Source organism: Micromonas pusilla (genome assembly GCF_000151265.4).
Source record: "Micromonas pusilla CCMP1545 genomic scaffold MICPUCscaffold_4, whole genome shotgun sequence".
Classification (NCBI taxonomy): domain Eukaryota; kingdom Viridiplantae; phylum Chlorophyta; class Mamiellophyceae; order Mamiellales; family Mamiellaceae; genus Micromonas; species Micromonas pusilla.
The window spans coordinates 1,536,645-1,562,302 of record NW_003315885.1 but is presented as its reverse complement, the minus strand read 5'-3'; the positions used below and the strand labels follow the sequence as shown (position 1 = coordinate 1,562,302).

The 25,658-nt window shown below is 68.5% G+C and overlaps 7 protein-coding genes across 7 annotated transcripts; 3 read left to right on the top strand and 4 right to left on the bottom strand.

The window, feature by feature from the left end:
• Positions 1-2,213: 2,213 nt before the first annotated feature.
• MICPUCDRAFT_26627 (uncharacterized protein) lies at positions 2,214-3,327 on the bottom strand. The gene is made up of 2 exons (XM_003057889.1): positions 3,234-3,327; positions 2,214-3,074 (listed from the first exon to the last, which is right to left on the bottom strand). The coding sequence occupies exons 1-2, from the start codon at positions 3,304-3,306 to the stop codon at positions 2,407-2,409; spliced, it is 741 nt and encodes a 246-aa protein (XP_003057935.1). The 5' UTR covers positions 3,307-3,327; the 3' UTR covers positions 2,214-2,406.
• A 904-nt stretch (positions 3,328-4,231) lies between these two features.
• On the top strand, positions 4,232-11,039 carry MICPUCDRAFT_16401 (acetyl-coa carboxylase; the record flags this gene model as incomplete). Its single annotated transcript, XM_003058270.1, has 4 exons — positions 4,232-7,855; positions 8,087-8,254; positions 8,399-9,509; positions 9,661-11,039. Coding segments are annotated over 4 exons (6,282 nt in total), but the record flags the coding sequence as incomplete, so codon positions are not given.
• Positions 11,040-11,339: 300 nt separating this feature from the next.
• MICPUCDRAFT_57668 (uncharacterized protein) lies at positions 11,340-14,087 on the top strand (the record flags this gene model as incomplete). Its single annotated transcript, XM_003058269.1, has 1 exon — positions 11,340-14,087. The coding sequence occupies one exon, from the start codon at positions 11,340-11,342 to the stop codon at positions 14,085-14,087; it is 2,748 nt and encodes a 915-aa protein (XP_003058315.1).
• An 88-nt stretch (positions 14,088-14,175) lies between these two features.
• MICPUCDRAFT_57667 (uncharacterized protein) lies at positions 14,176-14,550 on the bottom strand (the record flags this gene model as incomplete). Its single annotated transcript, XM_003057888.1, has 1 exon — positions 14,176-14,550. One exon carries the CDS (start codon positions 14,548-14,550, stop codon positions 14,176-14,178), a length of 375 nt encoding a protein of 124 aa, XP_003057934.1.
• Positions 14,551-14,899: 349 nt separating this feature from the next.
• Positions 14,900-16,400, bottom strand: MICPUCDRAFT_57666 (uncharacterized protein; the record flags this gene model as incomplete). The annotated part of the gene is made up of 2 exons (XM_003057887.1): positions 14,900-15,990; positions 16,094-16,400. The coding sequence occupies 2 exons, from the start codon at positions 16,398-16,400 to the stop codon at positions 14,900-14,902; spliced, it is 1,398 nt and encodes a 465-aa protein (XP_003057933.1).
• Positions 16,401-16,552: 152 nt separating this feature from the next.
• On the top strand, positions 16,553-20,063 carry MICPUCDRAFT_39554 (uncharacterized protein; the record flags this gene model as incomplete). Its single annotated transcript, XM_003058268.1, has 2 exons — positions 16,553-19,926; positions 19,979-20,063. The coding sequence occupies 2 exons, from the start codon at positions 16,553-16,555 to the stop codon at positions 20,061-20,063; spliced, it is 3,459 nt and encodes a 1,152-aa protein (XP_003058314.1).
• Positions 20,064-20,613: 550 nt separating this feature from the next.
• Positions 20,614-25,512, bottom strand: MICPUCDRAFT_39553 (uncharacterized protein; the record flags this gene model as incomplete). The annotated part of the gene is made up of 1 exon (XM_003057886.1): positions 20,614-25,512. One exon carries the CDS (start codon positions 25,510-25,512, stop codon positions 20,614-20,616), a length of 4,899 nt encoding a protein of 1,632 aa, XP_003057932.1.
• Positions 25,513-25,658: the final 146 nt, after the last annotated feature.

The following is a 25,658-nucleotide window of genomic DNA, read 5'->3' as shown; positions in this document are numbered from 1 at the left end:
CCGCCGGACCCGGACTCCGTCCCGCCGCGGACGAGGTCCGCCCATCCGCCCGTCGCCTTCGGAAGCCGGATGACGCCCGGCGTCGGACGCTTCGACGCCGACGCCGACGCCGCGCCGCCGCCGCCGCCGCGGTGGCGCTGCGCGCGCGACGCCTCTTCTTCTTCTCTCAAGATGTCCGCCAGGCTCGGCGCCGCGGGTTTCGCGCCCCCTTCGTCTCCTCCTCTTCCTCCTCCGTCTCCGTCTCCCGAGGCGGCGGTCGCGGCCGCGCCCGTCGCCGCCGCCGCCGCCGCCGCCGCGCCCCACGCCGGCGTCGACGGCGGACCCGCGGGGACGAGCACGACCGGCGCGGGCGCGGGCGCGGGCGGCGCGACGTCGGGCGGAGGACGCCTCGCGCGATTGGCCTCCTCGCTCGCGGGCGCGGGCGCGTCGCCGCCGCCGCGTTTTCCGCCGTCGCGATGGCGCGCGTCGGCGCCGCGCGCGTTCGCTTTCGCTCCCCCCGCGCGATCGAGATTCGCCCCCGCGTCGCGCTCCGCGCGCTTCTTCTTCTCCGCGTGCTCGCGCTTCTTCCGCGCGATCGCCTCGCGCTTCGCCTCGAGCTCCTCCACGTCCACCGCGAGGTACGACGCGGGGAGGTTCTCCTTCCTCCACGCGCTCGCCTTCGCGGCAGCCTCGGGCGGGAATCCGCGCAGAAACTTACCCGTCCGCATCTTTCCGTCCTGCCCTCGGTACGCGCACGCGACGACCGCGCTGACGATCTCCGCGCACTCGGTGAGGTAGTCGCGCAGAAGCTTCGCGGCGACGGGGGAGAACTCCAAGCTCTCGGACCCCTCGCGTCTTCTCACGTCGTCGCTCTCGCTCCTTCGAGCGACGTCGCGCGTCAGATTCAGTCCCACGACGATCTCTTCTGGCATCACTAAGACCCCGCATCGCGCGACGCACTCGACGACCGCGCCGCCGCCGAAGACGCCCTCGGGGTCGGACTCGGGAGGGGAGAGCCGCGCCTCGATCTCCTTCGCGGTCTCCCACGGTTCCGTCTCCTCCGCGGACGTCATCCTGTCGCGAGCCTAGCGCGGCGCGGCGCACGACTGGGAGCGGGACGCGTCGATCCCAAGATTTGTCTGACGCATGATGACGATGCGATGCCGCGGCGAATCTGAACCTGAAGTGCCAGCTGGTCGGTCAGGTTCATCGGGAAATTATATTTTCATCGCCCGATTTGTGAAAGGATCGGTTCGCGCAACGCTTTCATCGGTGACACCAACCCGAGCTGTTCGGACAGAAGGTTCGTCACAGCGGGAGACGCGCGCGATGGCACGCCGCCGCCGCCTCCGCGCGGCGTGCGTTCTCGTCGCCGTCCTCGCGATCGCGTCCTCCTTCCGCGCCGTCGAAGCGACGGAGACCGCGGCGCGCGGAGGAGGCGAGGACGACGCGCGCGATTCGACGACGACGGTTCGAGGCGCGGGAGGAGGGGCGCGTCGTCGTCTCCCGCGCGAGACGGAGAGCGACGACGACCTCCTCCGGGACGACGTCCACGACGACGTCCGCGACGCCGCCGAAGCCGAAGCCGAAGCCAACGACGACGACGCGTCCCCCCGCGCGGACCTCCCCCCGCTGATCGTCGACGCCGACGCCCCCGCGCTCGCGCGGCGAGACGACGGCGACGCGCGCCCGCGCGTCGGGCTCCGGTCGCGGATCGCGCGAATCCGCCGAGCGATCGCCGCCGCGAGCGACGCGACGATTCGCGACGCGAAGATGGCGTGGTCGACGTGGACGAATCGCGTCGCGGCCGCGCTCGAGGAGTCGGGCGCGCGCGACGCGTGGCGGAAGCGTCGGTGGGGGAAGCTCGCGCGCGACCTGTTCCCTGAGGAGTCGCGCGTCGTCGCCGCGTTTTGGCGCGCCGGGCCTGGGAAGTGGCGGCGGCGGTTCGCGAGAGGGTCGTGGACGGACGCGATCGCCGCGCCGCTGCGTTGGTATCGCGCGGCGTTCGCGTGGATATTCCGGTCGTGGACGTGGACGTCCGCGGCGATCGCGCTTCTCGTCGCGTGGGCGTTGTCTAAGTGCGTCACGGTGAAGGTGCGCGTTCGACCGGCGGGGGAGGCGGCGGCGGCGGCGGACAAGGCGACGCGGGAGACGGGCGCGGGCGGCGGGAAGACGTACGCGTACCGATGGCGTCCAGGCGAGCGGAAGGAGGAGAGAGAACGCGTCGTCCCGCTGCTGGACTGACGACGAGGAGGAGATAGCTAAGCTAGACTAGTAGCGTACAGTAGCGAAAAAGGAAGACGCGTGTCCTTCGATTTGGTACGGTGTGCACATCGCGAGTCGCCGCGTCGCGTAGCGATCCTCCTCCTCCTCCTCGCTCGCTCGCTCGCTCGCTCGCTGGCTCTATCGCGTCGAGATCGTCGATACTCACTTCTTCGTCTTCTCGAGGTATTCCGCGATCTCCGGCATCGCCTCCATCTTCTTCTTCAGCGCGCACAGCTTCGGGAACGCTTCGACGCACGTGGGCGGAATGTGATCGAGCCCGCCGCCGCCGAGCCAACGCAGCGTGCTCAAGACTTGGCAGTCCGCGACGGTGACCTTGTCGCCGCACAGGTACTCGCTGTCTTCGAGCATCTTCTCGAAGTGCCCGAGGTAGAACGGGATGTGCGTCTTCGCGATCTCCTCGCGCATCTCCTTCACCTTCCGCTTCTTCTCCCGGTCGCCCAGCGACTTGTCCATGCCGACGTAGATGCTCGGCCGGATCTTCCCTCGCAAGTCGTTGTCGAGCTCGCACGCCTCGTTCACGCGCATCGCCTTGATCGGGTCGCGCGGGGTCAACCCCGTGATCGTCCCCGCCCAGTTCAAGATCGCGCCGCTCTGCGTGAACCGTTGCCCGTCCACGGTGAGCACGGGCATCTGACCGTACGGCGTCGTGGGCTTCACGCTGGGCCAATCGGAAAACTTGACGCGCTCGTCGTTGAACGGAACTTTGCCGAGAAGGAGCGCGTAGCGGATGCGCTCCGTGGGGCCCATGATGTCGAAGTACTGGAGGTTGATGTTCTTCGGCGTGCTGAGCCCGAGGCGCGGGAGCGCGTCTGTCGTGTTGGGGACGGGGGAGGGACGGGGGAGTTGAGCGACGCTTCGTGGATCGCTGAAATGCGTCGTGATCACGGGAAGACGCGATGAATGAAGGAAGAGACGGAAAGAAGAACGCGCCGCGCGGACGCGATCGGAATCGGATCGACGCGACGCACCGGGCATCATGTCGTTCACGACGACGGCGGCGCCCGCTCCGAGGAGCGCGCCGATGGCGTATTTCCCAGGCATCGCGCGTACGACGTCAGATGGCGGGGCGGTGAAGAGTGTGATCGAAGGTTGCAGAGAGTCGCTTTTTCTCGTTGTTTGCGCGGCAGTGTCACCGATGTGTCACCGACGCGCGCGGGCGTTTGGTTTTTGATCGGCGACGTCGGCGCGTTCACCCCGACGGTTGATCGCGTATTGCTTTCGGGCTTTTTCTTTCAAAAATAAAATTCACCCGGTGTCGAGTTGGACTTCGCCAGCCCGCCTCGGCTCGGCCTCATCCGTCCGATAATCAGCGACACGGCACCTCTCGCTGCGGCGACGAAAGGGAGAGGAGCGGTCGCATCGCCGTCGCCCGCCCGCCTCCTCGTCATAACGAACCTCGGCGCGTTACGGCGCCGAAGGGCGCGCGCGGGTTTTGCATAACACGCGCGCCGTCCACACGCGACGCTCAAGCGCGCGGCGACAGACGCATCGAAGGGAACGCGCGCGGGCATCGCGAAGAGTGAGTGAGCACCAGCCGCCCTCTCGTCCTCGCGCCGCGCGTCTCGCGCGCTCGTCGCGCGAACGAGGGATCGCGCGCGCGCGGGCGTCAACCGTCGTTCGACGCTCGCTCGCTCGTCGACGCGTCCGCGTCCTCGCGGAAGGGCCTCGCGCCGCGATCGACGCCCGCGGACGCGTCCTCGGCGGCGTCGCCGTCGCCGCGCGCGGCGACCGCGTCCGTCGTCGCGCGCGCGGCGTCCGGTCGTCGTCCTCGCGGCGGCGAACGAAACGCGTCGCGCGCGCGACGATCGCGCTCCCCGCGCCGTCTTCCCTCGTCGCCGTCGATCCCCGCCCGCCCCGGCCCCGGCCCCGGCCGCGACCCCGCGATTAAGACCCTGACGCCCCCCCTCCTCGCGCTCCCTCCCCCTCCCCCGCCGCAGTGTCGGACGTTTCGTCGATACAGTTCGAGAACTACGTCCTCAGCCGCGGCGGCACGCGGCTGATTCGTAAGATCCTAATCGCGAACAACGGCCTCGGCGCGGTGAAAGCGATCCGCTCCCTGCGGCTGTGGGAGTACGAGACGTTCCGAACGCACGACATCTTGCACATCGTGTGCATGGCCACGGAGGACGACCTGAAAGCCAACGCGGAGTACATCCGTCTCGCGGACGAGTTCGTCACCGTCGAGAGCGGATCCAACCGCAACAACTACGCGAACGTGGATCTGATCGTGAAGGTCGCGCGGCGATGCGAAGCGGACGCGGTGTGGCCCGGGTGGGGCCACGCGAGCGAGAACCCGAAGCTGCCCGCGGCGCTGGCGTACCACGACATCGCGTTTTTGGGGCCCAGCGCGGAGAGCATGGACGCGGTGGGCGATAAGATTTGCGCCAACCTTCTCGCGCAGTCGTGCGACGTCAACGTGATCCCTTGGAGCGGGTCCGGGCTGACGGTGCCGGACATCACGATCCCGGAGGATATTTTGCTCGAGGCGACGCTCGCGACGGTGGAGGAAGCGGAGGCGAGCGCGATGAAGATCGGTTTCCCGCTCATGGTGAAGGCGTCGGAGGGCGGCGGCGGGAAGGGCATCCGCATGGTGTCCAACATGGACGAGCTCAGGACCGGGTTCGTGCAAGTCCAGGCCGAGGTCCCGGGGTCGCCGATCTTCATCCAGCAGCTCTCCACGAACTCGCGTCATCTCGAGGTCCAGGTCGTCGCGGATAAGCACGGGAACGCGATCTCGCTGTACGGCCGCGACTGCAGCGTGCAGCGACGGCACCAGAAGATCATCGAGGAAGGCCCCGTCACCGTCGCGCCGCGCGAGACGTGCGAAGAGCTCGAAAGCGGCGCCGTGAGGCTCGCGAAGAAGGTCAAGTACAGCGGCGTCGGGACCGTGGAGTACCTGTACAACATCACCACGGGCGTGTATTCGTTCTTGGAGGTGAACCCGCGCCTCCAGGTGGAGCACCCGGTGACGGAGACCATCACGGGCGTCAACCTTCCGGCGACGCAGCTCCAAATCGCGATGGGCATCCCTCTGAACAAGATGCCGCACGTGCGACGGTTCTACGGCGAGAAAGACGTCATGGGCGTCTCCGCGATCGACTTCGACACCGCGCGGCAGAACCCGCCGATGGGTCACTGCATCGCGGGAAGGGTCACCGCAGAGGACCCCGACGTCGGGTTCAAGCCGACGTCGGGCGCGATTCACGCGTTGCACTTCCGCTCGCTCCCGGGTGTGACTGGCAACTTCAGCGTCGGCCTCACCGGCGGCGTGCACCAGTTCGCGGACTCGCAGTTCGGGCACATCTTCGCGCATAAGCCGACGCGCGACGAGGCGACGACGTTGCTCGTGCAGGCGCTCTCGGAGCTGTCCATCCGAGGCGAGATTCACACCAACGTCAAGTACCTCGGCGCGTTGCTCGAGAAGGACGACTTCCGCGGCGACGCGCACACGACGGCGTGGCTCGACGGCCTCATCGCCGCCGCGGATAAGCCGAAGGAGATGCTGCACGATCATCTCGTCGTCGTGTGCGGCGCGGTCATGCGCGCGACGAGCCGGCATCAGGAGCTCGAGCAGCGGGTCATCGACGCGCTGACGCGCGGCGTGCCCCCGGAGGCGTGGATGACGAACCTCAGCGAGCACGCGTTCGAGCTGATTTACGAGGACGTCAAGTACAACCTGAAGGTCACGATGGGATCGCACACGCTGTTTTACATCGAGGTGAACGACCAGACAGTGTGCGAGGCTGAGGTTTTGGTCCTTCAAGACGGCGGGCTGAAGGTTTTGCTCGGCGGGAAGGCGCACACGGTGAACTACGAGAAAACCAAGGTGGGGTTGAAGATTCACGTGGACGGGCATCCGTGCTTCTTCCCGGACGACTTCGACCCGACGAAGATGTGCGCCCCGGGGACGGGGAAGCTGCTTCGGTACCTCGTCCCAGACGGCGGCCGCGCCGTCGAGGGCGTCGCGTACTGCGAGATCGAAGTCATGAAGACGGTCATGCCGCTCATGGCGACGAGCACCGGCGTCGTCGCCCACAAGGTGCAGCCCGGGTCGGCGTTGGAGACGGGCGACGAGCTCTGCGCCGTCGCGGTCGAGGACCCGAGCGCGGTGAAAGTGTCCCAGCCGTTCAGCGGCGAGTTCACGGTCATCCCCGGTCGAAAGCTCACCGGCGCGCTCGGGGACGACAGCGCGCTCGTGCGCTTCAACGTCAACGCGACGGGCGTCGTGCAGCTCCTCGCCGGGTACGATTTCAACAAGACGAAAGACCCGGTCACGCCGCTGCTCGAAGTGCTCGGCACGATGAAGCTCGCGGTGGACGACTTCTCCGAGACGAAGCAAGCGGTGTCGTCGCGCGCGTCAAAAGCGGCGCTGGACGAGCTCGCCGCGATCGAGAACCTGATGCGCGCGGCGGTCGGGTCGAAAGACGACGACGGCCGCCGCGCGAGTTTGGACGAGTGCACCGACGTCGTCTCCGTCGCCGTCGCGCGCGTCAAGGCGCTCATCGACGAGCACGGCCCGGACTTTCTCCCGCTGCGCGCGTTCGTGGACCAGTTCGAAGGCGGTCTGCACATGAACCGCGTCAGAGTGTTGACGCGGTATCTCGAGACGTACCTCGACGCGGAGGAGCCGTTCGCGTGCAGCGCGTCGTTCGAAGACGCGGTGATGTTGCTCCGGTCGAGGTACAAGGGCGACGCCGCGGCTGTGGTGCAGTACGCGCACGCGCACTCGCGGCTCGCGCGTCGCAGCGGGCTGGTGCTCAAAATTTTGGACGAAGTCAGCGCGCACGACATGACGGACATCGCGCCGTGCCACGACGCGGTCAGGAGGCTGATGAAGCTCGAGTCCGCGTCGCACGCCGGGTACAAGGAGGTGTCCTACCGCGCCAGGGAGATCATCGTTCGGAAGCAAGACGAGTCGCGGAAATCGCGACGCGAGCGCATGAAAGCGATCGAACTCAGCGCGTCGAAGATGAACCTCGCGGCGGGTCACAACAGGGACGACTCCCTGAGTGATTTCGGGCTCGCGAGCGCGGGGTCGCTGTACGGCGGCAGCGAGGGCGACCTCGCGAACATGTCGGACGTGTCGTCGCAAGACGGCGGCGCGAACACGCCGGTGCGAAATGACGCCGCCGCGAACGACGGTCGCCCGAAGCGCCGCAGCGTCGGGACGCTGTTCCTCGACGGCACGAACACGCTCGCGCGGTTCAACAGCTACGCGGACCTCGCGGAGGAGGGCCAGAAGATGAAAGCGTACGACGTCGGCGCCGAAGCCGGGATGGACGGCGGCGACGCGTTCACGTGGAACACGCTGTTCGAGGCGCCGTCGGAGACGGAAAAATTCGCCGCGATCGAAACGCTGTTCAACGCGTCTGGGATCGACCTCTCGACGATCCCAGACGCGGGCCCGAAGACGTTCGACGCGGAGCCCGGCGTGACGTGCGTGCGCCTGAGGAACGGCCGGAACATGGTGCTCTTCGCGCCGTCGTTGGGGCACGCCGTCGCCGCGCTCCCGGAGGCGTCCGCGGAAAAACCCGAGGAGCTCTCGTTCGTGATCGCGTACCCGCGTCTGCACGGCAGGGAGGAGCGGGAAGTCCGCGACGCCGCGGCCGCGTTCGTGACCGGGCAGCACCTCGCCGGCGCGCTGTCCCAAGAGACGTCCAGAGTCGCGGTGACGCTCCTATGCGCGGGCGCGGCGCCGCAGCACTTTTCCTTCTCGCGCAACGTCCCCGGCGGCGGCCCCCCCGCGCCGGTGCGGCACCCCAGCGGGCTCGTGTCCTCGCCGTCGATGACGAGCTCGTCGCCGCTCGCGCCGGAGGGCGAGTTTAAGGAGATGTCCGTCGCGAGAGGGTTCTGGCCGCACGTCGCCGCGCAGATGGAGGTGGAGCGGTTGTGCAACTTTCAGGTGGAGTGCGTCGGGATGTTGTCGTCGCGGACGCACGGGCGCGCGCGCGCGGCGAATTTCGTCAACGCGTCCGAGTACGTCATCGGCGTCTTCCTCGCGGAGGAAGCGGTCCCGCAGTCCAGGCGCGGCGCGAAGCTGCCGCAGCGCGATCGCAGGGTGTTTCTGCGCGCGAGCGTGTACCACAAAGAGTTGTTGCTCGCGGGGATCGAAGCGCCGCTGTCGTCGCACAAGCGAACGCCGAGCGGCTCGTTCGACATCGACCTCTCCTCTCTCGGCGCGAACGCGTCCTCCGTCCACGACGACTCCATCCTCGCGGACGTGTTGGGGTCGTTAGAGCTCGCGGTCGGGCAGCACGGCACGGCGTGGAACCACGTCTACATCAACATGGTCGGCACCACGCTCGAGGACTTGCCGCGCGTGGAGGCGGCCATCGCGTCGTTCATAAACACGACGTTCGAAGACTTGCGACGGCTGAAGGTGTCGTGCGTGGAGGTGCGCGTCGGCGGCGCCGCGGACGTCGTCGCGCTGAACACGTCCGGGCTCAAGTTCAAGATGACGTCGACGACGCACGGGGACCCGAGCAGCGCGTCCGTCTCCATTCCGCCGCGGATGAAGGAGTACCCTCTGCTGGACAAGATTCAGCGCAAGCGCATGATTTGCCAAAACCTCAACAGCACGTACGCGTACGACTTCCCGGAGATTTTCGCCAACGTGCTCGCGGAGCGCGCGAACCAAGGCCTCGGCAGGGTCGTCGAGCTCGTCCTCGACGCCCCCGGCGGGCTCGCGCACGGCGGTCCCGCCGGCACCTTGATCGAGGTCGAGCGCGCGCCCGGGATGAACGACGTCGGCATGGTGTGCTGGCGCGTCCGACTGCTCACCGCGGAGTACCCGGAGGGCCGAGAGATCATCCTCGTCGCGAACGACATAACGCACATGTCCGGGTCGTTATCCCCGAAAGAAGACGCGGTGTACCGCGCCGCGTTCGAATTATCCGTCACAGAAGGGCTTCCGTGCGTGTACATCAGCGCGAACAGCGGCGCGAGGATCGGTCTCGACGAAGCCGTCAAGGCGGCGTTTCGCGTCGCGTGGCACGACCCGCACAAGCCGTCGCGCGGGTTCAAGTACCTCTACCTCAGCGAGGACGACTACGAGATGCTCGGCACCGGCGGCCGCGTCCTCTGCGACCGCGTCGTGGACGAGACCACCGGAGAGGTGCGTTTTGCGCTCACGGACGTGTGCGGCGGCCAGGGCGTGGAGTGTTTACAGGGCTCGGGCGAGATCGCGTCGGCGACGTCCAGGGCGTACAAAGGCGCGTTCTATACACTGGTCCCCATACGACCGCGTTCGCGTGGTGCTCGCCGATCCTTAAGGACTTTGTCCCGCGCGTCTCTCCGCCCACCCCTCGCTTTCAATCCCCGCCATCGACGCCTTTCAACTCCACCTGACGCCTTTCAACTCCACCCCGACGTCGCTTTGTATGGAACGACCCAAAGCCACCGTGACGATGGCGTACGTCACCGGTCGCTCCGTCGGCATCGGCGCGTACTGCAGCCGTCTGTGCCAGCGCGTGATTCAGCACGCGGAGGCGCCGCTGATTCTCACGGGCGCGAGCGCGCTGAACAAGGTGCTCGGGAGGGAGGTGTACGCGTCCAACGCGCAGATCGGCGGCCCGAGAGTGATGGGCGCCAACGGCGTGTCGCACCTCGTCGTGACGGACGACGTCCGCGGCGTCTCGTCGATTCTTCGGTGGTTATCCTACGTCCCGAAGCGCAAGGGCGCGCCGCTGCCGTTCCTGTCTCCCGCCGCCGCGATTGCGAGCTCCGACGGCGGGTTCGACACGATCCATCGGTCGATCGGGTTCGTCCCCGGCGCGACGCCGCATGACCCGCGCGAGATGCTGCATCACTTTTTCGACCGCGGGTCGTTCATGGAGGTGATGACGGATTGGGGGCGGTCCGTGGTCACCGGCCGCGCGCGCCTCGGCGGGCTCGCCGTCGGCGCCGTCGCGGTCGAGACGCGCGCGAGCACGAAGACCGTCCCCGCGGACCCCGCGTTCGAGGGCGCGCAGATCGCGGAGGAGACGCAAGCCGGGCAAGTGTGGTTCCCGGATTCCGCGTTTAAGACGGCGCAGGCCATCGGCGACATGAACCGCGAGGGCTTGCCTCTGATCATCTTCGCCAACTGGCGCGGCTTCGCGGGCGGCCTGCGCGACATGTACGGCGAGATCCTAAAGTACGGCGCGTACATCGTCGACGCGCTTCGCGAGTACGACCAGCCGATCTTTGTGTACATCCCGCACGGCGGCGAGCTGAGAGGCGGCGCGTGGGTGGTGATCGACTCGTCCATCAACCCGGAGAAGATGGAGTTTTACGCCAGCGACGAGAGCAAGGGCGGCGTCCTCGAGCCCGAGGGCGTCGTGGATATCAAATTCCGCAGAGAGGATCTCGTGAAGGCGATGCGGCGGACGTGCCCGGCGATGCAGGACGGCTCGAAATTCCACGGCGAGGACGGGAAGACCGCGGAGAAGAAGCTCGAGAAGGAGCTCATGCCGACGTTTAAGCAGCTCGCGACGCACTTCGCGGCGTTGCACGACACCCCCGGGGTGATGCTTCACAAGCGAGCCATCCGCGAGATCGTGCCGTGGTCGCAGGCGAGGACGTTCTTCGCGAGCCGGCTGCGCATGCGCGTCGCGGAGGAGCGCGTGAAGGCGCTCGTGCGCGGGAAGGTGCCGGACGTGAGCGCCCAACAGATGGCGACGCATCTGTCCACGGTGGCGGCGACGCTGGAAGAGATCGCCGCCGCGGAGGACGACGGCGTCGCGCCGGAGGAGAGGGAGGAGGTCAGGGCGATGATCGACGCGTTGACGAGGTGAGGAAAGAGAAACGTAGATAGAGGGCGACGCGTTCTTGTACATACGATGGTATTATGATATGACGTGACTCTTCGACGCCGCGGCGAGGACGCCACTGGCTGAAATTTTCTTTTCCCGCGAAAAATTTGTATGCCATTCGCGGGCGCGCACGCACCCGGGTTTGCGCACCCGGGTTCGCGCGCGAGCAGAGTCGCGCGGGGTTCTCGCCGCTCGGTTCGCCCGTCTAGGACAGTCGCGCGGTCTGCCGCCGCCGCGCGGGGCTCGCGAGGTGAGCCTCGCGAGCGGATCTCGCCGCCCGCGATGCCGAAAGGCAAGAAGAAGACGAAAAAGAAAGAGGAGTCCGTCGGCGATCTCGATGACGTCGTGGCTGCCGCTCAATCTGGAACTTCTCTATCTGGAATTGTAGACGACGCACGCGTCAAGGCGCTCGTGAAGGCCGCGGCGAAAGGCCGGGCTAAGGACGTGGAAGCGTTGTATATAGTCGCCACGCGGTTGAACCGCGACAGCGAAGCGCGATTTGCCGACGGCGACGAAACACTCTCGAAAAAACACTTCGACCATGCTGTAGACTTGTTCCAAGCTGCGCAATCGTTCGGACACCTCGGCGCCATCGTCGAGCTGGGAAAATTGGAGATGGGAAGAGGCGACAACGCGAGTGCGGTCCGTTGCTTCGAGTTCGCCGCCGCGAAGGGCAGCGCCGCCGCGATGCACGCGCTCGGCTCGCTCGCGCTCCGTGATGACACCGGCAGCTGCCGCCCTCAAATTGGCGAAGAGTTCACTGACCCGGGACGGGAATATATTGCGATGGGGTGGTACCGTCGCGCCGCCGACGCGGGGTATGTAAAGTCTATGACCGCTATCGCCGGGATTTACGTAGATTTGTTTGAGGGTGATGAGGGTGCCAGCTCGGCAGATAAAACGGAATTCATAGCATCGGCGGTGCACTTCTACGAGAAAGCCGCAGAGTTGGGCGACGCCAAGGCGCAGTATAACCTTGGCATGATGATCGACAAAGGTCTAGTCGAAGGGGCGGATACGGGGAAGGCGCGGCAGCTCATAGGGAAAGCCGCGGAAGCCGGACATACACCGGCGCAGTATTTCATGGGGATGTCTGGTGGACCGGAGCGCGAGCAGCAAATAACCAGTGCTCAAGCGACGGACGACAGCCAAGCCCAGGTGATGGCCATGCTGATCGATAGATTCGGACGGACGCCAGAGGAACGCACCGCAATCTCTCTCTCGCGGGAGCAAGTGGAATTCATGGACGATCCACGGGTTAAAGCCCACGTTGATGCCCTCGTGAACGCAGGCAACAAGGACGCCGAAGGAGCTACGGTCTTGGTGGACCACCGCGGCAAGGTCTGGCCGGGGGGCTTCCACACGAGTGCGGAGCGCATCAGCAACTTACTCCGGGCGCTGGGCTTCGCCTTACCGCGAGTGTACCGCGCGAGTGAATCTGAAGGGGTGTCCACGCGAGCGAACGACTCGAACACGGCGGAGATTCTCACCGAGTACGTTGGACGGATGACGAGACTTCACCAACTCCTGACCGTGCAACACGCGGAGTTAAAGCGTTACGAACAGGAAGGAGTCGAATACCAGAAGAAGTCGTTCGAATGGTTTTCGAAAGCAGCGGCTATGCATATGAGAGTTTTTGAGGACGAAGACGACACCGTGCAGTGCGCGTCGCTCGACAACGCCGAATTTCAGCGTTCTAGTGATTATTCGGCGTTACTCGCGATGAGAGAACTCGTGTGCTGTTATGCGCATGGTCGCGGGACGGCGCCTGATGCGAAGAAGCGCTTCGATCTCGATCTCAAGCTCGCGGAGAACGGCAGCATCGAAGCGATGGTAAACGTCGCGCATGCGTACCTCACGGGACTCGCGGACCTCGTTTCAGGGTTCACTGTTCCGCCTGGGTTTCCGCAACCGGACCCACGCGACTACGGATGGGCGCCCATGGACGTTGCTGCGGGCGAGTATTGGCTAATGAGAGCGTTTCGTGCTGTGGAACCCTCGGTAACGTCTGGGACTAATTCAAAGTCTGATAACAATTTGGACCGGGATCTTTTCGCCGGCTCAGACCTCTACGATGAGAAAAGAAGCAAGAAAATCTTGGACGCTGCTGTCAATGGGCACAAATCTTTGATAAATAGAAGAAAGAAGTTTATAAGGGAAGTTTGCGAGCGGTCCGGGCTTGAGTTGAGCTCTGAGGACCTCAACACTTTTATCGGACACGCTCCAGAGCAAGCCAGGCACCGAGCCGTTGACGAACCGAATCCGTACCGGCCGCGATGCTGTTTCGAGCAAATCGCGCATTGCTTTGAATTCGGGAAGCACGGACTCCCGAGGAATCTCCGCCTCGCGAAGGACATGTACAAAGTCGCGCGCGTGTGGCAAGATCACCTCGGGTACCGCAGCGACACGGCGGCGAATCGTCTCGATTTCTTTCGCTCGTGCGCGGTCTGCTCTAAGCGTTACTGTGAGCTCGGATGCAAGCTATGCCGCGGCGTCAGATATTGCAGTAAGGAGTGTCAACTTAGACACTGGTACCGCGACCTCAGCGGGAGGCCTTCGCATCGAAGCGAGTGCCCGCGCGTCGTGACGATGATGCCGCGGGACGTGTGGCAGTTCTTGATAGACGTGGGAATTGCGGACGAGGGCGACGAAGAAAGGTACTACGCGGACGCGGACGCTCGAGCGGAAAGAAAGAAGAAGATGAAGGAGGAGCAGAAGAAGTTGGCGGAGGCGGCAGAGGAGGAGAAGAAAAAGAAGGCGCAGGCGGCGAAAGGTCTGAACGGATGCGACGGATACGGCGCTTGTTGGGCACAGTGCTTTCACCGAGAGCACCGGAAGTCGGCGTACGGGTGGGTTCGAGAAGAAGGATTTTCGTATTGTCCGGATTCGTTCTGCGGGTCTAAAAAATGCGAGTTGGTGCCGTGTCCTGAGTGCCACCAAAAGGCGCCGTACATAATGATGGACTGTCACGGCGGCCACTGCAGCGCGCACTGCAATATGGAAGCCATGGCCCGTCGACGCCGCGGGTAAGACTTTAGCCATCGATAGCCTAGATTTTGCTAATTTGCCGCGTCGCCGGCCGCGTTCCTAGTAGTCTACGTGTAAGGACGCCGCCGCTTCACGCCTTCAACGCGACGACGAGACCCTCCAGCACCCCGCGCATCCGCCGCTCCGCTTCCTTCCCGTCGAACGACTCCGCGACGGCGCGCTGCACGTCCGCGAGCACGACAAAGACGTGCGCGCCGCCGACGTCGAACGCCGACGTCAACGTTGCCTCCCCCCTCACGTGCGTCGCGGGGACGGAGACGCCGCCGTCCAACGCGCGTCCCATCTTCGTCGACGCGCGGCGGAGCACACATAGGTTATCGAGCGCCGCCGCGTCGATGGTGGGGCCGGTCTCGGAGACGTACCTACTAGGACGGGGACGAGGACGCGTGAGATGGGAGAGACGGGAGCGATGGACGCTGGCGTCGATCGTCGGGGTGGGCGGCATCGATCGAGGACCGCGCACCTGAGCTCCCCTGACTCGTGCACGAGCGCACACCGCGCCGGTCCGTCGTACAGCGCGCGCGCGACCCTCTCCACCTCCGCGAGCGCGTCGAGCGCGCTCGCCGGCAGCTTCGACTTCGCCTCGCGGCCCATCGCGCGGCGGCGGAGTGGCGAGGTCGAGTCGACGCTTTCTGTTTCTGGTTTTCGGCGGGGCAGCGGTGTTGACTTTTTCCATCGGGTCCTGCCTGGACCGCGCGAACGGACGCCGCGACGAAGGAACCGCAGACTACTTCCGCGCGAAAACACACCGAATCACTCCGCCTAACGCGCGCGCTCCACGAAAAGACGCCTGCCTACACCATCTCGTACACCCTCTGCTTCCCCCCGCGCGAGCCGGACCCGGACCCGGACCCCGACCCGCCTCCCGCGGGATCCCCCCACAACGGCGCGCCCGCGCGCAGCCGCTCCCTCGCGACGCGCCGCGCCGTCCACCCGCCCAACACGCACGCGGGGACCAAGCACACGACGCCGATCATCAAGCACACGATCGCGGCGACGTTCATCTCCGCCTCTCTCTCCGCGAAGAACATCGTCCCGTTCGTCATCGCCATCGCGATCACGTGCGGGTCCCGCGACGACCGAATCGTCGCACGCGTCGGCCGCGCCGCGCGCACCGCCGCCAACGACGGCGCGGAGCCGTCGTTCGGCGCGCGCACGCGCGACGTCGTCGTCGGTCTCCAGCCGTGCCGCGGGTCGCACCCGTGCCCGCCGTAGGTCTCGTCGAGCACCCACGGGCCCGACGGCGCCGTCGCGCCTTCGCCTTCGCCGCCGTTCCCGCCGTTCCCGCCGCCGACGTCGCCGGCCCGCCGCAGCTTCACGCACACCTCCTTCAGCGCGTCGTACGTCGTGCACGACCCCGCGGCGTAGTGCCCTTTCATCTGATACTTACACGGCTTCCAGCTCCCCGCGGGGAACGTCCGCGACGTCAGCACCGCGTGTTCGCCCAGCTCGATCCGGTCCGCGGCGCCATCCGCTCGCGTCGCGACGACGACGACGTCGACGGCGACCATCAGCTCCTTCGTCGCGTTCGACGCGTCGTACGTCACGTGCTCGGTTCCTCCGTCCGCGGGGATCGTCCGCGCGGCTTCGGGGAGCGTCCCGTCCGCGATCCAGGACGGGATGATGGCCGATTCGAGCGCGTTGTCCGCGACGAAGTACGCGGGCGCGTAGCGCGCGGCGCGCGATTCCGAATGCGCGATGGAGCGCTCCTCCGCGTCGCGTAACGTCGCGTTCACGACGTGCGGTTCGCCGAAGTGGACGACGAACGACGTGGAGTTGAACGCCGCCGCGTGCGTGCGCGTCCACGCGTCGACGGCTGATATAGAGAGGGGAGGGGGCGGTGATGGGGAACGGGCGAATTGAGCGCTCGCGCGGCGGCAGAGGACTGCGGGTGCCGAGTTCGCGAACGAATTTGAACGACGACGCGACGACGAGAGAGACGCGAACGCGCGAGCGCGCGTCTCCTGCGCGAACGCGCGGGGACGCACCGGCGTTGTACTCGTCCAGCTGTTTGTGCTCCGTCTCGCCGTAGTCCGCGGTGACGATGAGCCACAGGCCGAGCGCGAGGAAGAAGCACGCGAGGACGAACGCGCCGATCGCGCAGCGCGTCGTCTTCGCATCCTCGCTCGCGCGAAACGAAACCTCGTCCTCGGAGATGAATCGCTGGTACCTCCGCGAGCTCTGCGAGCCGCCGACGCCGAACCGCGACCGAGGGTGGATCGCGGCCGCGGACATGACGTCCGCCGCGCCGTTGACTTCCGTCGCGCGCCCGCCGCTGTTCGTGCGCGCGCGCATGACGTGTGACGACACAACGCGCGTCGCCTCTCAGATCTCGTCGTCTGTCGCTGTCCCAGCAGCCCGGCCCGGGTCGCGGAAAAAAGGGCACCACTCATCACGATAAAATTCGCCGCCAATCGACGACGCGCGCGGCTCGCAGCACTGCCGCGATGTCGTTCTTCTCCAAAGGTCGCCCCGTCTCCGCGGGCGGCAGCGGGCAACCTCCCGCCGCGCCGCGATACGCGAGCCAGCTCGAGAAGATCGCGAGCAGCGCGAACCCGCTCCTCGGCGGATCTCAGCCGTCTTGGCACGGAGGATCCGGCGGCGGCGGCGGCGGCGCGGGAGGCGTCGGCGGCGGCGGCGGACGCGCGCCGATCACGGGCTACGGCGCGCTCGCGGGCGGCGCGCGCGGCGACGGGTACTGGGGCCCGAAGCCATCCAGAGGCGGCGGCGGCGGCGGCGGCGGCGGCGGCGGGATGTGGCAGCACGACGCGTACGACGACGACGACGGCCCCGGACGAATGCGCGACGACACCAGTCGCAAGCGCAAGCACGACGACGTGTGGCGGCCGAACCAGACCACGGGAAAGCTCGGGAAGCAACCCAAGCCGCCGAAGAGCCCGTCGTCGTCGCAGCCGAGCAAGCCGAAGCCGGTCGCGGGCGCGAGCGCGGACGGGTCGCCGTACCGACCGCCGCTTCGACGATGCGTCGTCTCCTCCAAAGCCGTGCGCGCCATGCAAACCGCGGTGGACGCGCCGCTGCCCCCCGGACTGCTTCAAGAGTCCGACGTCCATCTCTCGTCCTCCGCGCCGGACCTCGCGTACTTAGAGAAGCGCGCGGCGGAGAACGCGGCGCTGATGGACGGCGGCGGCGGCGGGCATAACCTTCGAATGTGCGCGCCGCCGACGGTGCCCGGCGGCGGCCCGCACGCGCGGACGCGGATGAGCCTCCCGGTGTACCGCCACAGAGACGCGCTCATAGACGCGTTCAAGAACAACCCGGTGACGATCGTGGAGGGCGAGACCGGGAGCGGGAAGACGACGCAGGTGGCGCAGTACCTGTTGGAGCACGCCGCGGAGACGGGCACGCCGGTGAACATCGTCTGCACGCAACCGCGGAGGATCTCCGCCATCGGCGTCGCCGAGCGCGTCGCGAGCGAGCGCGGAGAGCCGCGCGTCGGCGTCGGCGCGGTCGGGTACGCGATCCGCGGCGAGAGCAAGACGTGCGATAACACGCGGCTGCTGTTTTGCACGACGGGGGTGTTGCTGCGGCGGTTGGAGCGAGACCCGGGGCTTCACGGCGTGACGCACGTGCTCGTGGACGAGGTGCACGAGCGCACGGTGGAGGGCGATTTCCTTCTCATGGCGCTCAAGGAGATGCTCGGGAGGCGCGCGAACGAGCGGCGCGAGGGCGGCGGGTCTTTTGAGGAGAAAGCGGAGAAGAGCGACGGCGACGACGACGACGCCCCGGAGCGCGCGCCTTCTCTGGGGTCTCTGAAACCCGTCCCGAAGTCCCTCAAAGCCGCCGCCGCGTCCGCCGCGTCCGCGACGACGACGGTGAAGCTCGGCCTGATGTCCGCCACGATGGACGGCGACGTCCTCGCGAAATACTTCGACGACGCCCCGCGCGTGTCTTTCCCCGGCCGCGCGTACCCGGTCGCGACGCTGCACCTCGAAGACGCGCTCTCGGTGACGAACCACTGGGTCGATCGCCAGGCGGAGTGGTGCCACGGGTCGCGCGAGCATCAACGCAGAGCGGGGAAGGCGGCGTCGAAGGACGAGAGCAACCGCCCGCCGAGCGAGGGCGAGTGGCTGCAGAGACTGACGCGGTCGAGCCGTAATCAGCATCGCGCGCGAGCGGCGTGCCGCGCGCTCGCGCAGCTCGACGAGAACGTCGTGAACGTGCAGCTCATCTCCGAGCTCGTGAGGTGGTTCGTCGTGGACGCGGAGGGCGACGTGGACCACGCGTTGGCCAAGCTTCCTAACGCGCGCGATGACCGATGGGATAAGGGGATGGCGGATAACGACCGCGGGATGGACGGCGCCGCGATCCTCGTGTTCTTACCCGGCACCAAGGAGATCGACGCGGTGAAGGAGGCGCTGGGGATGCTCGCGAGGCGCCTGCACGGCGGCGGCGGCGGCGCGGACGCGCGACGCGGACGGTTCGTCCTCGACCCCGACTGGATCCTGCCTCTGCACGGCAGCCTCCCTCCCGACGACCAGCGCAAGGTCTTCTTGCGTCCGCCGCCGGGCGTGTGCAAGGTTGTCCTGTCCACGAACGTCGCGGAGACGTCCATCACGATCGACGACGTGACGTGCGTCATCGACACCGGACGCGTGAAGGAGGAGCGATACGACGCGGAGCGTCTGATGAGCTCGCTGGACGACGTGATGGTCTCCCACGCGGCGGCGAAGCAGCGCCGCGGCCGCGCCGGGCGCGTCCGCCCGGGCATCGCGTTCCATCTGTTCACGTCCGACGCGCCGCTGGCGCGGTACACGGACCCGGAAGTCCGCAGAGTCGGTCTTCAGCAACTCGTCATGCGCGTGAAAGCGCTGAACCTCGAGGGCGACGCCGAGGCGGTGTGCTCGCGTCTCCCGGAGCCCCCCGAGAAGGTCGCCGTGCACAACGCCGTGGAGGACCTCCGCTGCATCGGCGCGCTCACCGCGGGCGCGTGCGAATCGCTCACGCCGCTCGGAAGACTCCTCGCGCAGCTCCCCACGGACGCGCGACTCGGGAAGCTCGTCGTGTACGGCTGCGCGCTCGGTCTCGCGGACGAGGCGATCACGCTCGCGTCGCTGCTCGGCAGCCGGTCGCCGTTCATGATGCCCGCGGAGGCGCGCGAAGCCGCGGACGAGAGCAAGCGGAAGTTTGGGGAAGGCCCGCAGTCGGACGTTCTCGGCGCGCTGCAGGCGTACAACGAGTTCGACGCCATCGCGGGCGAGTCGCGGTTCTCGTTCGCGCGCGATCGGTTCTTGTCGATCAAGACGCTGCAGCAAGTCGCGAACAGCAAGAGGCAGCTGCTCGAGAACTTGAGCACGCTCGGCATCGTCCCGAGAGGGATCCGCGCGAACCACGCGGAGTACGTCGGAAGGAAGTACGACGGCACCGACGGCGTCCGGCTCGTGCTCGGGCAGACGTCCACGGCGCAAGCCGCGGACGGCGGCGGCGGCGGCGGCGGGGAGCACTTCGTCCCGGCCGGCCTCCTCGCCGGCCTCCTCTGCGCCGGTCTCTACCCGCAGCTCGCGTACCTTCACGCGCCGCCGACGAAGAAGGGCGCCGCGTCCGCGTCCGCGGTGAAGCTCCACGTCCGCCCCGCGGACCGCGACGCGTCAGAGCCCGACGCCGCGAGCGTCCACCCGAGCTCGGTCAACTCGAAGCTCGACGGAAACGCGTGGCGGTCGTGTTACGTCGCGTTCCACGAGCGCGTCAAGACGAGCAAGGTGTACACGCGCGACAGCACGCCGGTGCCGCCGCTGGCGATGATGGTCCTCGCCGGCGGCGATCTGAAAGTCGAGAACGGCGGCGGCCCGGACGGGAGTCTGAGGTACGAGACGGGAGGGGACGGATACGACGACATGCTCGTGTTGGACGGACAGATTCGGTTGCACGCGCCGCGGCCGGCGTGCGACGCCGTCGTCGAGCTCCGGGAGCGCGTCCAAGCGCTCGTGCGTCGGCTCGTGAACAACGCCGGGGACGAGCGGCGAGGGAAGGCGAAAGACATTTTCCCTCGATTCGATCGCAACGTGATCGGCCCGGCGCCGATGAGCACGGGGGATTTGCAGGGCGAGACGGTCGTTCGCGACATGGTCGCCGCGCTCGCGGGGGTGTGCGACGAGCGGGACGTCGCCGTCGCGCCGGAGTTGAGCGCGGCGGAGAGAAAAAAGATGGAGAACCAGAGGAGGCACGCGGCGAAAGTCGCGGCGCAGAGAGAGGCGAAAGCGCGCGCGCAGGGGGCGAGGCAAGCGCGCGGCGGCGGCGGCGGCGGCGGCGGCGGCGGCGGCGGCGGCGGGCGAGGTAAGAAAGGAGGAGGGAAAGGCCGCGGCGGCGGGAAGTGGCATTCGAGAGGGCCGGGACAGAATTGGAACCGGATGAAACAAGGCGGCGGAGGCGGCGGCGGCGGAGGCGGAGGCGGCGGAGGTGGAGGTGGGGGGAGTGGCGGCGCCCCGAATGCGAAGCGTCACAAGAAATTTTAAGACGATTCGATTGACTGTGTATTATCATCCAATCACAACTACGCCTCCTCGTCCTCCTCGTCGGGGTACGCGACCGCCGCTTCGAGCGCGGCTCGAAGCTCTCGTTTCAACTCGACGTCCTCGCTCGCCGCCCTCAGCAACACGCTCCGCCGCGCCTCCACGTCCGCGCTCGGGGCTTCCTTCCCGTACGCCGCGCCCGGCCCGAACGGCGTTTCCCCGCCCCACAGCCCCCCTTTCCCGTGATGCACCCCCGACGTCCCGAACGCCGCCGCGATCGCCACGGACGGCCGGCGCTTTTGCGTCAGCGGCGTGTGCATCATGCTCCGCAACACGCGTTCGGTGTTCGGCCTTCGCAAGATCCGTCGCAGCGTCAGGATCGACGACGTCGTGCCCTGCGACGAGCACACCGCGTGCGTGATGGCGTGCGACGCGAGCGCGCACGGCAGCGGCGGCGGAGACTGCGTGAACCCTCGATCCAGCGCGCCGCTCTCCAGGGCTTGGACGTAGAGCTCGAGCATTTCCTCGTCGCATTCGCCGCCGGGCGGGAGGAACAAGAACTGGTCGCCCTCCTCCGGGTGCGGCGCGAGCGCGGGGAGCGGCGGGAGGAGGTGCAGCGCGACGCCCTCTCTGAGCGCGAGCCACGCGGCGCATCGCGCGCGCGGCGGCGCGTCCGCGCGCAGCGTGAACGCGACGTGCCGCGCGAAGAGCGGGTCCCCGAACGACTCCGTCGCAAACTTTTCGCACATCGTCTCCGAGTGCGACGAGAGCGCCATCTCCCTCGCGGCTCTCTCGTCGTCGTCGTCGTCGTCGTCGTTCTCGTTTAGGGCGTCGTCCCGCGCGAGGTCCACGCTTCGTCGTTCGTCGATCGACGGCCGCCGATCGACGCTTCGTCGATCGACGCTCTTCCTCCCGTCGACGCTCCGCCGCGTCTTTTCACTCCGCGGGTCGCCGTCGTACGAGTGCCGCCCCAGCTTCGGCGTCGCGCACGCGGTGATTTTCTCGTCGTCTAACCGGCCCCAGTACGTGTCCGTGAGCGCCGCCGCCGCCGCCGCGACCGCGGGGTCGCGCCATATCTTCTCGCCCATGCAAAAGATGCCGCTCATCGCGGTGAGCTTGGCGTCCGCGGGGAGCCCGCGCGCGAACGACGAGCCGCTGACTTCCAACCCCAACAGCAACGCGAGGCACGCGGCGACGCCCTCGGGGCCCCAGCCTCGTACCGTGCTCTTCGGCGAGCACGGCGCGAGCAGCCACGCGGGCAGCGGCGGCAGCGGCGTCAGCGACCCGACGCCGTCCATCGGCCCGCGCGCGACCGCCGCGTCCGCGCCCGAGCCCGAGGACGCCGAGGACGCCGAGGACGCCGCGCGCTCAATCTCGGACGTGAGCTCGAGGTTGAACCCTCCGTACGTCGCCGCGCGCGCGTCGGCGACGGACGGCACCAAAGACCCCGGGTCCGCCGCGTGCGCAGCGTCCAAGACGATATCCCTCGCCGCGGACGCGGTGAACCGCGCGTCTTCGCTCACCGTCTCGCCGTCGAGGTACTTCACCGCGGCGTCGATGCCGCGGCGGGCGGCGGCGAGGAGCGGACCGAGCGCGCGGCGCGAGAGAAGCCCCGCGCGCACGGCGTCGGCGGCGACGGCGCCGGCGCCGGGGGGCAACGACGCGACGAGCGCCGCGGTGGCCTCCGCGGCGGCGACCGCGCCCTCCGTGTCGTCGTCGTAGTTGTCGTCGTTGGTAGTATCCTCCGAGCGCTCGTCTTTTTTACCGTGAAGAAGTTTACTTTCCTTCTCCTTCTCTCGCGCGATGAGCTCGCGCTCGTGCGCGGCGTCCTGCGACTCGAGCGCGAGAAGCAACGCGAGGCGAGACGGCGTCTCCGCGGCGTCGACGGACGCGCTCCGCCCGCCGCGCAGCACCCCGTCGCCCACCTGCCTCTTGTTCGCGCTCGCCGCGGACGCCAGCGTGAGCGCGCGGACCGTCCGCGTGAGCAGCGCTCTCGCGGCGGGCGCGGACGACGCCCCGGGCGTCGCGTGGAGCAGACGCACGGCGCCGTGAAGCGCGACGCCGACGGCGGAGACGCGCGCGAGCGCCGCGTCGCCCGCGTCGTCGTCCGGTGACGCGCCGACGACGTCCAACGCGTCGAGGCACAACGTCAGGAGGCCGCGCTCGCCGCACACGCCGCGAGGGTCCACCGCGTCCGGATCCGAGGAGGACGACGAGGCGCTCAGCCCGAGGACGCGCATCCCCGCGGCGGCGGCGTCGCCGACGTCCGCGCTGCGCTCGCCGAGCGACGTCGACGCCTCGAGCACGGCGGCGAGGAAGTGCGCGGCGGCGCCGGCGGCGCGCCACGCCGCGGGCGACGACCCGGGTTGTAACGTCTCTTCGCCGTCGGTCACGATGACCCAGCCCTCCGCGACGGACGCGGCGCCGAGCGCGCACGACCACGACATCCCGCCGGGGAGCGACGTCGTCTCGAGAACCGTGGACGGGTGCAGCGCCGCGGACGCGTCGCCGCCGCCCGCGTCCGCGAACGTCCCGTCCTTTGAAATCTCGGGCGCGACCCAGCCTTTGTGCGCCGCGTCCTTCGCGGCTCGCGCGGCCACCAGCGCGGGCGTTGACGCGGCGAAGAGCGAGAATATCTCCGTCGCCAGCGCGACGCCGCGGTCGCCGTCCTCGCGCGCGCGCCGTTTCTCCATCCCAAACTGCAACAGCGGATACAGCCCGTCGACGGACGGCACCTGCCCGCCCCGCGCCGTCGTCGCCGCCCACAGCCGAATCGCCTCGATCCAGTTCGCGATCTTCGCGCCGCGCGACAGGTCATTTTCCTTGGCGGTCGAACCCTCGCCGGCGCCGTCGCCGGGGACGCACATCGCGGACGCCGCGGCGGCCACCGCCGTCGACGCCGCGCCGTTCGCGCCGAGCCGCCGCGCGTTGACGACGGACGACGACGCGAGGACGCGCAACGCGCGACTCGCCGCCGCGGGCGACCCCGGGGGATGATCCCCCTTCGACAGCAACGGCGCGGACGCGATGTCGGTCAGCGTTTGAAGCAACCGCGGGCACTTGAACGCAGCCTCGCACGCCGCGGCGGAGTGCCGCGCGCACGCGGCGACGACGGCGAGGCACGGCGCCGTCGCCGCCGGGTGCGCGCCGACTTCGAGGAGGTACCGCACGCGGTTGAGGATCCCCATGCGAAGCAGCGCAGCGGTCGTGTCCGCGGCGTGCGCCATCGCGCGCGATCTGCGCGTCTCTTCCGACGGCGGCGCGCCGTCGGGGTCGGCCTCGTCCGCGGGATCCGGCACGACGTTCCCGTTCGCGTCCGACGCGATGGCGCCGACGGCGGCGCTCCACCCGAGCGGCGTGAACGTCGCGCCCCACCCGCCGGAGCGCCATAACGGCTGCGTCCGGTACGTTACAATATGTCCGGTGTGCGGCGGCGCGCATGCCAGCGCGTCGAACCAGTCGTTCGCGGCGTCGTCCGACGCGCCGCGAGACGGCCGTTCGGTCGCGGCGAGGTCGCTCCCGCCGCCGGTGACGCCGCCGAGGAGCGCCGCGATCGCGCCCGCCGCCGCCGCCGCCGCCGCCGCGTGCCCGTCGTCCAGCGCGCGCCGCAGCGCGGTGACGACGCTCAGATCCACGAGCGCGTGCAGCCACGCGTCCTTCCAGCTCACGCCCTTCGGCAGCGGCGTGGGCGACACGCGCCCGCCGCCGAAGCCCCCCAACCCGTCGGACCCGGACGCGCCGAAATCGCCGTCGTCGCCGCGCGTCGTCGTCGCGCCCCACCGCTTCGCGCGCGCGAGCACGCGCGCGAGCAGGGTCAACCCCGCGACCCTCTGCGCGGGGACGCTCGAACGCGAGAGATCTAACGCCTCGGAGAGGGTGTACCCCGCGTCCGCGCCGTCCGCGCGCAGCGGGTCGCGCGTCACCGCGCTGCCGGCGGCGTTCGCGAGCGCGCTCGCGTCGGCGTGGGCCTCCGCGCTCAGCGCGGTGCCGTCGAGCGCGTACCGCGTGGACGCTGCCGTGATGATGGCGTCCGGCGCGCGCGCGTTCACGGCGCTCGTGACCGAGCGCAGCGCCTCCGCGGTCACGCCGGAGAAGACGGGCGCTTCCGTCGGCGCGTCGTCCGCGGGGGGCGGCGATTTCGGCGCCGCCTGCGATTTCGGCGCCGTCGCCGGCGGCGCCCGCGGCGCGTTCGCCGCGCCCGCCGCCCCCGCGCGTCGGTTCTTCAGGAACGCCAGCGCCGACGGGGACAGGCGCGACTCCAGCTCCGCGCGCGCGTCCTCGATCTCTTTCACGGACATCGACTCCAGCCGCCGTCGCGTCTCTTCCTCCACGCCCGCGCCCTCCGCGTCCGGCGCGCGCCGCGTCGCCGCCGACAACGACGACACAGCTGGCGACGGCGAGGCATTCGACGCGGCGTCGCCTCCCCCTCCGCCGCCCGCCGCCGATATCGCCGCCGCCGCGCGCTGCGCCTCGCGTCTCATCGCGAACGCGCTCTTCCTCCCCGCGAACGGCCCCTTCGAGCGGTGCATCGCCGCGGGGCGTCCGAGCGCGGCGTCCGCGCCGGGCGTCGGCGTCGGAAACGACGGAGGTTTCGCCGGCGTCGACCTCCGCGGTCGCTCGACGATCTCGCCGACGACGTTGCTCAGCGTGTACCCCGGGCCGTCCGACGCCGCGCCGCCGCCGGCATCGCCGCCGGCATCGCCGCCGATATCGCCGCCGCGGAGTTCCGCGGCGGCGTCCGAAGAGGACGCCTTCTCCGCGTCCGCGGCGTCGCCCTCCTCCGCCTTCGCCTCCTGCGCGCCCGGCTCGAGCGGGGGCGCGCCGCCTTGCCTCGTCACGCGCACGCTCGCGCGCTGTTCTTCGCTCGCGAGGAACGCGCGCTGGAGCTCGAGGAGTTGGTCGTCCGTGTCCGCGCCGCGCACGCGAGACAGCTCCGCCATCGCGCGTGATGGGCGCGCGGAGGGCTCTGCGGCGACGGACGAAGCGTCCAGATCGGCGCACCCGATGAAGATGAAGTTCGCCCGCCGGCCGCCGCCGACCAGTACGACGACTGCACTGACTTTTGAGAAGGTACATAGTCCCGCCT

Bases quoted from the DNA above. Each gene is read 5' to 3' on its own strand.
- MICPUCDRAFT_26627 (XM_003057889.1), bottom strand. From the start codon at position 3,306: ATGCCTGGGAAATACGCCATCGGCGCGCTCCTCGGAGCGGGCGCCGCC. The intron at 3,075-3,233 runs GTGCGTCGCGTC...CCAACACGACAG, and splicing joins CGTGAACGACATGATGCCCG to ACGCGCTCCCGCGCCTCGGG.